The following is a 14,395-nucleotide window of genomic DNA, read 5'->3' on the forward strand; positions in this document are numbered from 1 at the left end:
GACACCGACTGTACACACGGCAGATTTTCGCCCGATAATTGGCCGATGCCGATTATCGGGCGATAAAAATCTGACGTGTGTACGTAGTTTAAGAGAAACTTGCGGGGCATCTTCTCAATGATTGCAGCCATGTCTGCAATCATTGAAAAGAGTGTGCGATCCCCGGGGCACTACAGGTTAATTAACCTGTAGTGCCCCGGGGCTTGCATACTGAGCTAATCAATGATTGCAGCCATGGCTGCAATCTATGAGAAGAGTGTGCGATTCCCGGAGCACTAAAGGTTAATTAACCTGTAGTGCCTTGGGAATCGTAGTGGAACTGCAGAGTTTATCTGCAGTTCAGTTCCTACGTTCATACAACCGTGGGAACTTTGTGGTCACAGCTGTGACTGCAGGCTATCCCCGGGCACTAGAGGTTGAATGGGGACAAGTTTCCCCATTCATCACATCTAGAGCCCTGTTTTCTTGGATAGAGAAACTCTATCCAAAAACACATTCTACTAGTACAGTGTGGCAACAGCAATCAGGATCGCTGTTGCAGCCCTGTAGTATGTGTTCCTGGATAGAGTTTCTCTATCCAAGAACACAGGACTTCAATGGTGGGAGAATTCGGCATTCGATCACTCTAACAATATCTCACTATTCCAATATATATATTTTGGTAATTATACAATCACCAGACTCATACAAGCCTTTGTAAGCTATCACAAAATTATTTTAGTTTGCATTCCTTTTAAATCAAACCTAATAGAAAACACGAACAATATATGGACATATAAATCCAGATACAAATTAGACACAATTGTAGGAAATTTAAGGAGAATGACATCTTTTGATGTTTACATGAGTTGTAAGTCAGTGTAACCTTTTTAACATTCAAGTTTAAAACATGTTCTAGTCAGAATGTGCAATGGCAAAAACGTCAAATATAGCTGATAGACTACAGGTAATTAGTTGCATATAGAAATACACAAAGTTTAACGTAAGAACAGAAGAAATTACTGGGATTAAAAGAAGATAAAGCAGAGAAAGGCAAAAAGTTATGAGATCTGGGCTACAGGGGTGGGAATGGAAGATCTGAGTATGAGATGTTAAATTGTTAATAGAGTTTCATATAAGTCTTAAGAAATGCAGAGGTCAACCAAGGGTGACAAACCACTTCGCTTGTGCAAAGAATTGCAAAATGGTAGATATATTTTCCCTAATTAGACACTATGTAATTTTTTGTCTAACTTGGTTGATTGTAGGCAGAACCATTTTATGACCATGCAAAGGTTTGTGAAAAAAAGTGGGTGGCAGTAAATTCAACCTTCAGTTTCAAGGTTGAGTTTTTAATGTTTAATTAACCAACCCATGTTTAAAGTAGAGTAATAAAAAATAAACAAAATATTAATAACAACTGGAACATTTAAAATATTTTTGCAGGTTTACCACAGTTTGTAGTAGTTTCATGGTATATCCTGTTGGCTCAGTTGATTTTTGAACAAGCAGACATAGAAGGAGTATTGTAGCCTACCATACCTTATTTATTTATTTTACATATTTGTTTATATTACACTTACCATAGTCTGTGTTTTCTGGTTCCCAGCAATTTGAAGGCCAGAAATAAGGAGCCTAGAAAGACATTTGATAAACTAACTGTTAAACAATTCATGTTTGCCTCAAAATCAATTCATCTATGAAACACAGATAAATGGGAATGGCAACAGATAAATTAGGGTGACATGATAAATATTTTGCAACTACAAAGAAAGAAATGTATAAACCAAAATGACAAGGTTACTGGGAGGTTAATGATTCTTGCATTGATGCTTACATTTTTTATACTGGCCTCCAACATTAAATGCACATTGCTAAAACACAAATTTAGTTCAGCGAATCACTTGTCATAGCCGAGTTTCTCTATTTCTTATACTAGTTTAGTTGCCCTTCTATGCACTCTCTCTAACTCCACAATGTCCTTTTTGTGAACTGGCGTCAAAACTGGACTGCATAATTCAGATGTTTGACAACTTCTGTCTTTCTTGAATGCATGGTCACTATCATTTATTATATTATTTTCTAGCAGAAACTCCACTATGGGGTTCTTTATCAAACTCTCTAGGACCTTTCCAACTATGGATGTTAAACTTACGGGTCTGTGGTTACTTGTAATGACTTTGCTCCCTTTGTCAAGATAGGAACCACATCGGCCTTACGCCATATCATTGGTACCATGCCAGTGATGAAGGAGTCTCTAAAAGCTATAAACAATGGCTTTGAAATAACTGAGCTCAGCTTTTTGAGGGCACGTGGATGTAATCCATCAGGTCCTGGAGCTTTGTCAACCTTAATTTTGCCCAACTGTTTCTCAATCGTATCAGTTTTGAGCCATTGTGGCTCATTTAGGGCTATGACATTAGCAATTTGGAATTCAACTCTGCCACTTTCCTTTGTGCACACAGGGCTAAAAAAAGTGTTTAATACATCCACCTTTTCTTTATTCCCAGTTACCAACCCTGAGACATCCTTTAAAGGGCCTACATGCTCAGATCTGTTCTTTTTGCTATTAATATATTTTAAAATAAAATTGGGGTTTGCCTTACTTTCTTTTGCAAAATGTCTTTTATTTTGACGTTTTGCAAATTTTATCTTCTTTTTACATATTTTGTTATATTCTTTATAGTTCTCAAATAATGAGGTTGGTCCTTCATTTTTATATTTTTGGAATACCCTTTTCTTACTCTTTATGACTTTTTTAACATTAGTTGTTAGCCACATAGATTTTAATTTTAGCCTCTTAAACTTATTACCCATTGGAAAATATTTTACAATTCGGTTGTGTGGAACAGTCCAAGTCACAGAGAGCCACCCTTAATAATGGAAAAATTGCTCTCCTAAAGTTGAAAGTTTTTATCTTTCCAGTTTTTGGTTCCTGTTTACAACTTACAATAAATTAAATCATATTATGGTCACTGATATCCAGATTCTTTTTTATATGCTCATTTGTTTTAAGCTCTGTATTGTTAGAAAATTACCTACATGTTCAGTGTTGTTTTTGCTAGAGGACTGTGTGCTAAGTGAATCACAAGGCTGAATCTTGGAAGGCAGACTGAACTTATATACCAAGACGAATTCCCTGGAGTTGCATGCCATTTACTAATGTGAAATGGCTTAATTTGACCTAAAAATTGAAGCAACTTAGCTTGCTGTCAGTAGATATGATTTGCTAGCTTCTTGTTCAGGTTAAAAGTTCAGCTTGCTTTGTTGTGATGGAGAATACATTTTGAAAATAAAGGCCAAGGCAGAACCTCGGAGAACAATATTATTGAAATCAGAAAACTGGATCATTGCTGATTTAATTTGTTACTTTAAACCTGGCTGCAGGAATAAGTGGCATTTACTGCCCATGGCTTACAGAATTTAAGGCTGCTGGCTTTCTTCCTCCTGCTCTAGCATCATGAACTTGTATTGTATTTATATTTAAATGTATTACGTATCTTATTACAGAAAAACTTGGCAGTACATTCAGCTGCATGCTAAATGCGAACCAAAAATCAACAGTATGCTGGGCAAAAACTATACTGAAACCAATTTTACACTAATGATTGGATATTTCCATTATGTCATCTATAAATGCAAATTGAGAAAAATGTTGGTAATATAAGGGAAAAAAATAAAATTTTAGCCAAGTGATATTACCAATAAAAAAATAGGTTTTGCAACAACACTCGCTATCTGAAGCTGCATACTACAGTAATTCCTTTCATCCACTAGATACACTGATCCCTCAGAAGTGAATGAGGACCAACATCATTGAAATCAAATCCTCTGGGCTCAGGCATTATGGTCTTGCCTCTCCTGGCAACATCATCATGCCAGTAAGTAGTAACTACTACAGCATGGTGCTTACACGCCATTATATCACAGACACCCGAGTAGAGGAGGGATGGTTGATGTCATTAGATCAGCTAAAAGTCCCTTGCTAAGGTCTGTTTTAAAAGTCTGACTTTGACTTTGACCAGTCCACAGAGAAGCTCTGGAATCAGACTAACCCAAAATCACACAAGTAAAAGATAACATAACAAAACTTGCCTTTGCTGCACTATATTTCAATATACAGATTTCCCCACCAGTACTTTTTCTATGTAACTACAACCAGCCAATTATGGGTAAAGCTTGTAATTTGCCGTACTGATGCCGCTGTTACACATCTTCTTTTATCAGCTGCAACCCATTCATTGGTAGCCTCTACAATACTATTTAGTGGTGTACATACTGCTGTGAAAGTGGAGGGTAATGAGAAGGGTTTAGTGTATGTTTTAAGCATAATGTTAAGCATTTATGTTAATGATATGAGCATTCATGCTGTTTGTATGGGAACATGGGAAAACTAGTAGGCCATAGTAAAAAGTAAATATACCATATACAGCTGTTGCTGAACCATAAAGAGAGCAACAGAGCACAAACATTTATAAGACACTAAAAACTGTTATTTTGCAGTTGAAGACATGATATTACTAAATGTAGGATATAGACACATAGTTTGAAAAATGTGCAAATGTAGAGAAAATAATATGTGTATATTTAAATCCTAAATATTAATAAAGTAATAGAAATAGAAAAAAGGCCACCATTCACCTCCAGTGTGTTGTGCCCTACAGTAATTCCTTTCCACCACTAGATGTCCCCAGTTTTCAGAGATTTCCTCCACAGTATTTTTTCTGCCACATTTCTAATGACCATACAAATCACTTGTTACAATACAGTTACTGCTTGCATTTAAATACATATGTATTTACTGTGTGTTATTGATTACAAATGCCAATTTATTTATTTCATTTTTTTATGTGCCTAAAGTTCAGTTTCAAGATTATTATGACTTCCAGCCAAATTGCATTTTTAGGAGGACTTCAGCAGTGGCAACCTCAACATTTTTGAGTTTCAAGAATAGTACATCATTTGTTGAATGGCACAAAGGCACGTGTGCCATGTAGCAGCAAACAACTCCACCTTCTATCCAACACTGGATTGCAAAGGAAGACCTGATAGCCTTTTGAGATCACATTTATGAAAAATTTGGTTGTACATGGTTTTATTGGATTTAGTTTTGCTCTTCAGCAGACTGTCATTGATGCGTAACACTGCATCTGATACAGACTCGGATTTACTGTAGACACGCATTCTTTTTAGCCTGTGACTGGGGCTGAAGAGGAATATTTGTCTGTTTATCCTCATACCCACACTTTTCTCTTTCTCTCTCCCTCCTCTTACCATCCTTTTGCCCCCTGCCCCTTTAAAGTTAAAATGTTTCAGCACCCTTCATACTATGCATCCAATATGTTTTAATTAGATATTTATTTGTTAGAACTTACTTGCACAATTGATCTACCTTGTGTATAATATATTTTCCTTTTTTGTCCCTTTCTGTAATATTTTTATTGATATTGTGAAAAGTCCTCCACATTATTTGTGCTCTGTTGCAATATGATGTATTATTTTATACTATTCTGATAATTTTTTCGGTTGTATGTATGTTGGCATCTTGGTTACTAATAAAAATAGAATTTAAAAAATGCAAGAATAGTATAGGTGGGCCTGCCATAAAAATAGCAAATGAAAGAAACTGCAAGTAAGTAACAGAGAGCTGAACTCCAAATTAAGAGTATGTCGTGAACCTGAAATATCAGCAGCACACCAAGGATGTTATAGATAGTGATGCTATAAAGACATACCACAAACTCATTAGGTTATGCATTTGGGACTAGTTATAACATTGTTCCAAATACTTCTGCTTGAATATGCATTTAAAGGTTAGAATGTACCTGTAGTTAGGTAAACCCAAGGCTCTGGAGAAGAAGGTTACAGAAAGTGAATGATGTACTTGGTTCTTCCACCTATAAAAGTTTCACTGGATTTTGAAAGCATCACATTTAGGGTCCAATCTTGTGTTGTGCTGTCATGCTTTTTGCTTGTTTTCATGGTAACTCCAGCGGGTTAGCTTGGGCAGTCCTTGGATGTAACCATGAACCTAATCCCTAAAACTACATTTATATTTAGCTTACCTTTTAACAATATTTTTATTGGAAATGACTATTACTATACCAGTACCCATATCACATTTAGAAATGGCGTGTCTAAATCACAATAAAATTGCTTGTGCAAAATATAATGATTCCAATGTCAGTTTTACAAAAATAGCCAGTTACAAAAAACTTAATCTTTGCACTGCAAACTTGGAGCTTAAATGTGATTTTTATTTTTTTTGTTGATCTCTGGTATCATGTGACCTCCTAGCACTTACTTGGACTGCTGAGGCACTATGGTATTCAGAATGTGAACTCACTTTACATTTTCTGACAAAAGATTTTAACAATGTTAATAACAAATGACGAAGGTATTGAATTGTGAAGACAAATAGAGTTGTTTTATATGTATAGTCAGTATAAATGGACAGTTGCATTCCCTTACCTAAAGAAAATAAAAGCTACAGGAACTTCATAACCTTAAACTGTACATAAATAAATAAATGAAGACATAACACAAAAAATCCTAGGGGGCCAAGCATGCCTGGGATGGCATAGTAGGAGACACATTATAGCTTTTGAGATAGATATTGCCCTTGCCTGACCCCTGCTTACTTGCAGGCTAATTATATGGGGATGAGAAGAGGAATGTTGAATATTTATGTTTGCAGTGTATTGCTTTATGAAAAATACACACACATATATTTAAAACTTGTGATTTAAGTGACAAATATTTTATGAATACTTTATATTTTAAATGTTAAATATTCTTAGTGTGTTCAAGACAAAACAAAAAAGATTCATAAAATGCATTACAATTTCTAAATTATTATATTTCACAAATATCAATGGTTTAAGACTAAACAATAACTCTTTCTAACAATTTATAATAATATTGCATGACATTTAAGGGTATTTTTATGTTTTTATTTTTTAAATGTTCGTGTTTAAATGCTGTAGTATATATCTGTTATCTTTTAACATCTCCAAACTACCAACTGGCAACTTTGTAAGTCATTTAGTAATGTGCTAGGCACAAACTATCTTTGCTTATTTTATGGTATTAGCTTAAGGTAATGATGTGAGCCTTGAATTTGTTTGTGTGTTACCACTGGATAACTAGATGGCTAGATATTGGAAATTAGATATAACAGCGTACAACAATTAAATAACAGGATGATATTAAGCCCGTTATTTGAATTTAGCACTGCACTATTTGTTGTAGTTCCTTTGGCCCTTATTCAAAGGGATCAGGGAAGCATGGGACATGAATTTGGGCTCCATTAAAACCCTATATTGTTTTATTGTATTTGTTTTTCAAAAAAAGGTGCAAGGGTGATTTATATTTGATTTATTTCCTTTGTTGCCTATGTTAGGTTTAAGCCAGTGCATTTATTTAAAGCAGCCCTATCATCACATTTATAATATTATATAAAATGGGGGTGTCTGCACAGTGCCAGATCGAGTGATGTTTTTTATTTATATTAAACATTTTTATTTATTGCAAACAAACACTTCTGCTGAATTATACAGGATGCTAGATGAAAATGAATGGCTCATGGAAATTTATCCAGGAAATGAACCAGGTTTACCTATGATAGTCTATTTTCTCCAGTCCTGGAAATCTTTATCTGTCCTCATATCACAAGACTGGCTATCCATCAGTACAGATGTAAGAACACACAGCGCAAGGTAGACCAATGAATGTTATCAGATTATAGGTCACAACCTCACAATTATATTAGTGCAGTTCCCGTTGCACTCCAAAAGTAGGTATTCAGCTATTAGGTCTCAGCTCCAGGTGCACACTTAACCAACTTAAACAACTTAACACACTTAAACAACTATCTATAGGCTTACAGAACTATGAAACGGCAAGCCTGTGCAATAAGCCTACATCTCCTACAGAGTGGCTAAATACTACTACTCTGATTTCCGCAACTCCATGTTTTTCCCACTGTTTGTAGATCTTTACAGTACTCCTTAAACCTTAACATTTTCTCCGAAGGCTTTCAACATCACAACAAAAATATTGGAGTGGATTCTCACACTAGTAGAAAGCCCTTCCATTACCCATCACATTTAAGGTGACTGGCCACGGGGTACAAACCAAATGGAAAATCCATAAACACCACATTTTTAAGGTCTGTACAGATCTAGCTTTTCTTTGCCCAAAATGATTGGTGATGGTCATCTTAGGCACAAATCTAGTGTTAGTACAGGTATTCTATGACATCCATGAGGTGGTAAGCGAGGATGTATTATGTTGGATTACTAACACCCCTCCACTAACATCTGCTGTTTGGTATATTATTGTATAACAATACATTATGCACATAACAGACAATGCTATTTCTTTCAGTAACATAAAATAAAAGGGTTGAACACCATGGAAAAAATAAGATAGCTTGAATGACATAAAACGAACTATTAGCCTACTGGAAGCCAGTTCATAGGTTGGGTACCATAGCTTTACATAATTCATTATCTCTCAGATGAAAATTCTTATGCAATTCCTCATTTTGTCTAACCGTCAAGAAAAGTTATACTTTTCCAACATTTTTTGTGTTGGGTTCACTTACTTGAAAACGATAGAAGGTCCCATCATCCTTCAGCGTGAGAACATGATCTGATATGGGGAAGATGTAACCTTGGGCTGCTATAAGGCTTCCTAAATGTATTGCTTCCACTAAAGGAGACAGCAAGCAGTTAGTTCTAGACATTCACTGTGAAAATGAATAAACAAAAGCATTGCAACACTGACGATAAAGCAACCTGAAAATGTATGACATGCTATCATTGGTAATATTTTCAACAAACTAGTAAAGCAGTCAGTGTACCCCATGGATGCAATGTGAAACAGACACTGTTACTCATTCCTCTTCTATCATAATATGCATTTACCCCTAATCATCTCTAATGAGGAAATCCCTGTTTCACCCATCACTGTTAGGGGTTAGGGTTTTACTTGTCCTAGCTGTCAAAAGTAAAGAACATTGTTTATCTGTACACTGATAATGGAGACACAAGGGGAATCAGCCTTGTCCAGATGTCTAAATCACTAGATCATACTGCAGTCCAGCCAGATTCATGTTATTTTTTATATTTATACATTTCCCAGACCTGTCAAACTGACAAATTTTGTACATTTGATCATAATATTTTAAATGTTATATGTCTGGTTACATTTTAGTTCAGTTTTTTTTTTTTTTTTTATTAAAAGTTTTTATTTTTTACTATACATGTATGTTTACATGTATACATGTAAAATAATAAAATAATATAGACCAAAAGAAAAGCAAATAAAATAAATATAAAAACAGAAAAAATAGCACTAAACATTTCTAAACTACACCTATACAAACAATATTCATGCTCATAGTAACACTCTAAAAACCTTAGGCATGTAAGCACTTGAAAAATAGTTAAGTATCAGACTGAACCATTGTGATATCCAACTGGCTGGTCCCACAGGGATAAATACAATAACTTTCAAACCCCCCAATAGGCGTCAAAACCTTATCAATGAACCAGCGCCACTTATCCAAAAAGCAAGTGACAGCATAATCATCTCCTTGGTCTGCTTCCAGTAATTCCCTGTAAAAAATTTGTTTCAGAGCTGTGTGAACCTTGGTTAATGTGGGTCGGCATGTATATATCCAAGATGCCATTATGGCTCGTCTTGCCGCTAACAAACAGATACTAGTCCATCTTTTGGAGGCTCTTCCTAAAGTGGTATCATTGATATCATCCCAGCTACCAAATATACATAATAAATAATCCAATTTGAAGTGTGATACCTGTAACTCTGTGTATAAATTGTAATATTTTTTGCCAAAAAGAACATCTGAGAACAGAGCCATAAATGATGTTAAGAGTTTAGCTCTTTAAAGACAATTAAGCATAAATGATTTGTATGTGGTACAACACATTATCACTTGCTGAATTCACATCCTGAATTGTTATTTATCTCTATGTTCACATGCAGTGTATGATTACCAGCAAAGCTGATAAGTGTTGGGACAAACTAATTGGACAGGAGAGAGTGAAAGTAGTTCCCACCACCAACTTTAGGAGGAGATACAAGACCAGTCATCCTGCACAAGAAGAAAAGGCACAAGGGGCTGATCTGTATTACAGGATTACCCTCAACAGACATAAAATGCAAAAGTTGTTTTATGTTGGATTACTGCAGAGATCTGAAAAGAATAAACATAGCTCTGAAAAAAAGACAATATTCGTTTGAACTTCATATTAACTTGGAGCATACCGATTCCAACAATCCCTTTCTCTGAAAACTCACTAAAGAACACAACTCATTGAATCTGTGCATTTAGTGTATATGTTGGATCTTATATCTCTTAACTTGCATGTTAGCATATAGTTTTGTTGTTGTGCTAGGTATCTCAGTTTTTTCTTACTGCCAGAAGTGTCAGAAAGTAGTCTTAAATTTTGATACCAAAGCAATAAAATATAAATAATATTATATTATACTTATATATAAATATTTTAAACGAGGTGATTCTTTTCTATACCCACTGAATATACCCAGTTTTTAAAATTTGTACCCTTGTACTTTCACTTTGTGAAAACCCATACATTGGCTGCATTACTAAATGATGCAAAGAAAATATGAGAAAAATGTGAAAATTAAATAAAGGGTTAAAGGATGATTAACAAGGAGAATTTGTGGGTAAAAGAAAGCTTATCTTCTACCTTGGAGGTAGAGTAATGACAATTGGCGTGGCATGCATTAAGGCACATTTAATGGTACTTTTAACTGGAGAAATCTATACAATAATGCAGTCTCAGGGGAACAATCTATTTCAGACATGATTCATCAGTGTAGAAGACCGGCATCCTATAGGCACTCTGTGTATATCCAATGAGGGCAGACTAATAGCAAACTATTTTATATCAAGGAAAAAGTAAATTAGTTTAGTGCTATCACTAGTTGTGCAAGAGCTGCAAAAATTTATTTTATATATTGATTTTTTTAAGCACTTTGGATGATTCCGATGAACTTGCTATTTTTGACTTTTGTGTGCACAATAGGAATGTTGGGGAATTTATTCGCTGACATCAAGCTTTGTGCTTTATCAGGCTTAGGTCACTGCTTCAATTTTAAGCTGCATCTAGTCTCACAGATGTCTACCAAGGGAGCATAAATTATAGACTCAAATCAAGTAGTCTTTAGTCTAACAGGCTCTACATACAGATAATACCCAAGCTGCTAAAATTTACTTTGACTTGCTTCTAAACTGGAGTAAATATCCAAAGGTAAACATACCCACATTTCTCTTAATTTTGAGAGATTTCATGTTGAAGTCTAAATGTTGTGCCTCTGATAAGTTTCCTAAATGGTACCCAGACAGCAATTAGTAGACAGACTAACCCTTCCCTATTCCATCCACATAAAAAATTGTTGGCTGTACACTTTTGTTTATCACAATACCATTTTTTTCTCTCCGTCTTGCGGTGGCTCAAACGGGCATGGACACATGTATAGTAGTATAATATGTTTATCTTGTTTGAAACACATTAAAATAGTAAGTTACAGTGAATGTTAGAGTACTGAAAGATGTGTTCTTTTTTATATAGACAGGTAATTGTGAATTGTCCTAATGTACTAGGCCTTAAATGTGAATATTTTTATCTCAAATTAAAGTAGGGAGACAGACAGAAATAGAAATCTTTTACAGGTTGTAGCCTTACCAACTAAAATAAATAATTTGTATTTGTGCATGTGTTCCTGTTTAAGAGTTCCCTCACTTCCTGCCAAAGTAAACAGAAGACAATATCTCCATTGGCTGGTAGTTGTAAGGGGGGAGCCGCCAAAAACAACCATCAGCCAAAGGGAGTGTTCATTACAATATAACTTGACAAATACGGGATATATAATTTGAGATCCCCATTGTGCTATTAGAGGAGAAATCCACCTGGAGTGGTGAAGTTTATGTTTTCCTATTAATTGGTAGGATATATAAATTATACTAATGATATATACTGAAATTATATTTTGTGAAATTGAATATAGCGCAATAGTTGTATTGTTAGGTTGTCGATACATTTCCTGAAAAAGCGGGGTATACCCGCAAAACGTGTCGAATTATGATTCCATCTAACTATGCGAGACCATATTACACATGGAAGATGTTTTTATAAATTATCTGTGTGATTTTTTTACTTGTTTTTAATGTATAAATTAAAAGTTGTTTTTTAATTATCTTTTTTAACATATGCCTAAAAAGTCCCTTTATCCAATTGCGATACACAAAAATACCTTGACAAATGTTTTTATAAACAAAAGCAAAATTCATAAATGTTGCTGACAGTCAGAATTTTTTTAGGCATATAGGTTATGTGTCTGCTGGAATCTAGACTTTTTAATTGATGTGACTCAAGAGAATAATTACACCAGCTGCCTAACATAAGAGTGTGTTTTAGTATACATCCTGAGGGACAGTTCATAGCATCCAGAGCCTAAAGGAATTCTCTTCTTGAAATAGTCAATCTAAGTGACTGTCCTTAAAATTAGGTTTAAATGTTACAGAGACTGCAGTCAATGAAGCCAACAAACCTCACAATTCCATTCCATCACAGGGGCTCTCTGACTGTTATATGTTCAACCTACTGGTCTCATATTATGACATTCAGTGCTTTGTATAATAAATTGGCATCTGCTGAGACTACTTTTCACTGTCCTCACCCACAGCCCAAAACACTTTTTCGAGAAGACCTAAACTACTTCCATCATTGTCACACTTACCTTTTCCTTGCTAAAGCACAGACGCGTCTCTCCTACGCATACGGGCAGTTCTGACTCTGGGCGTGTCAATGCTAGCAAGCTTTATCAGCTTCGCCGGCCAATCAGAAAATAGCCTCTTAATCAATGTCTCCATTGGTGCGAGCCCCTAGTTCTGGTAAGCTGGTTCCTGTACACCTGTTGGATAATTCAGTGTTTCCTCTGTCCAGCTCCAGCGTTAACCCCTCTTTGTCCAGTCTGTTGGTTCCCAGCCAACTTCCCTGTGCTGTTCCAGTGTTCCTGTCTGTCTGTGGATATTTCCGTGTCACCTGTGCCTCCTGTTGCTTCCAGTGTCTCCTGTGTTCCCTGTGTCCGCAGATCTTTTTTGCTTGCTGAGTGCTTTGACCCTGGCCTTCCTCAACTATCCTTCTATCCTATCCTTCCTATCCTTTGAGATTTGGTACCGTGTTTTTCCCATCTTGGAGTGCTCAAGGACCGCAACCTGGCAGTAACCAGTGGCGTAACATCCTCACCATCAGAGCCTCTGGAGAAGACCTGGTTCCTGCTTAGACTCTGAGCCTTGGCCCTTCTCAGGGCTCACACCACCTCCGTGCAAGCCGTAGCACCCCTAGTGGTCGTGTCTCTCTAAGCATGACAATCGTGATGCCGATCCTCTCTATTAACTTTTTATGGGCCTAAATTTATTTTGATTACATGCAAAATATATTTTAAGGCAAATAGCCTCACTATATAGTATATTTTTAAACTATTGGCATAGTGATTTGTTGGAGGAATTGATAATGGGACCCGCTATTAAACCAATGAATCTGTACTTAATACCTTTCAAGTATAATAAAGTACATTTGCCCTTCTTCTTTAGTTAGCTTTTAAATATGTTGGGCCATCTTAGTTCACACAAAACTAAAATAAACACTTTAGTTAAATTACTCATATATGCCCAAGAAAGTATGTTATGCAGTATGTGAAAGTATGAAAATTAGGCTTGGAATAATATTTGAATAAATTGTTTGTATATCCTAACAATAAAATTCTCATTCTTTTTTTTACTGGTGTTATAATATATGTTTGATATGTGTAAAAGAAATACCTATTAATCCTGTTAAAAATCCAGTAAATGTATCACTTTCTTTGTGTTGCACTAAATTTTCAAGCACCTTTATCAGCCCTGACCAGTTTTCTTTTATAGGCTATAGAACACTTGAAGCCCATGTTGCAAAAATGAGGAGAGAGCAAATTTTTTCCATAGTCCAAACTGAGAGTGAGTAGCCTAAGGGTGATAAATATCTATATAAAATATTCCTGTCAACGCATTACAATGAGTAAGCATTGTCACCATAGGACAGTGAATATGATTTAAAAAAAAAACAACATTAAATTAATGCAGCTGCCATATTTGACTGGTGAGGGGCAAAATATTACATTTTATTTCTTGGGATTGTACTTGAAAGAAAGAAAAAAAAAGGAAGAAGAACTGTATTGAAGAAACTTTACATGGAGCTGTAGGGTGATTTGGAGAGTGAAAAAGCTGAATTTTTCAATGTGTTTAGGTACTAAGAAGGCTTTACATTGCACCCACAGTCCAGGTGGTACCTACAAATTTATTTTACTTCTTTATTTACATGCG

General features: G+C 35.4%; 1 protein-coding gene and 1 long non-coding RNA gene across 2 annotated transcripts in view; one reads left to right on the top strand and one right to left on the bottom strand.

Annotated features, from left to right (window-relative positions):
- The window catches only part of LOC140342595 (uncharacterized), a 19,213-nt gene extending 9,066 nt beyond the window's left edge, over positions 1–10,147 (top strand). Inside the window, exon 3 of the long non-coding RNA XR_011923105.1 lies at positions 9,994–10,147. This is a non-coding gene — a long non-coding RNA (uncharacterized lncRNA). The remainder of the gene's footprint in view (positions 1–9,993) is intronic.
- Positions 1–14,395, bottom strand: part of RGS6 (regulator of G protein signaling 6) — a 215,153-nt gene that overhangs the window by 46,927 nt on the left and 153,831 nt on the right. Inside the window, exons 5-6 of the mRNA XM_072428837.1 lie at positions 8,588–8,694; positions 1,563–1,614 (exon numbers count right to left, since the gene is read on the bottom strand). Coding sequence (XP_072284938.1) covers positions 1,563–1,614; positions 8,588–8,694 — 159 coding nt within the window. The remainder of the gene's footprint in view (positions 1–1,562; positions 1,615–8,587; positions 8,695–14,395) is intronic.

The sequence above is a fragment of the Pyxicephalus adspersus genome, chromosome 12, assembly GCF_032062135.1.
Source record: "Pyxicephalus adspersus chromosome 12, UCB_Pads_2.0, whole genome shotgun sequence".
NCBI lineage: Eukaryota > Metazoa > Chordata > Amphibia > Anura > Pyxicephalidae > Pyxicephalus > Pyxicephalus adspersus.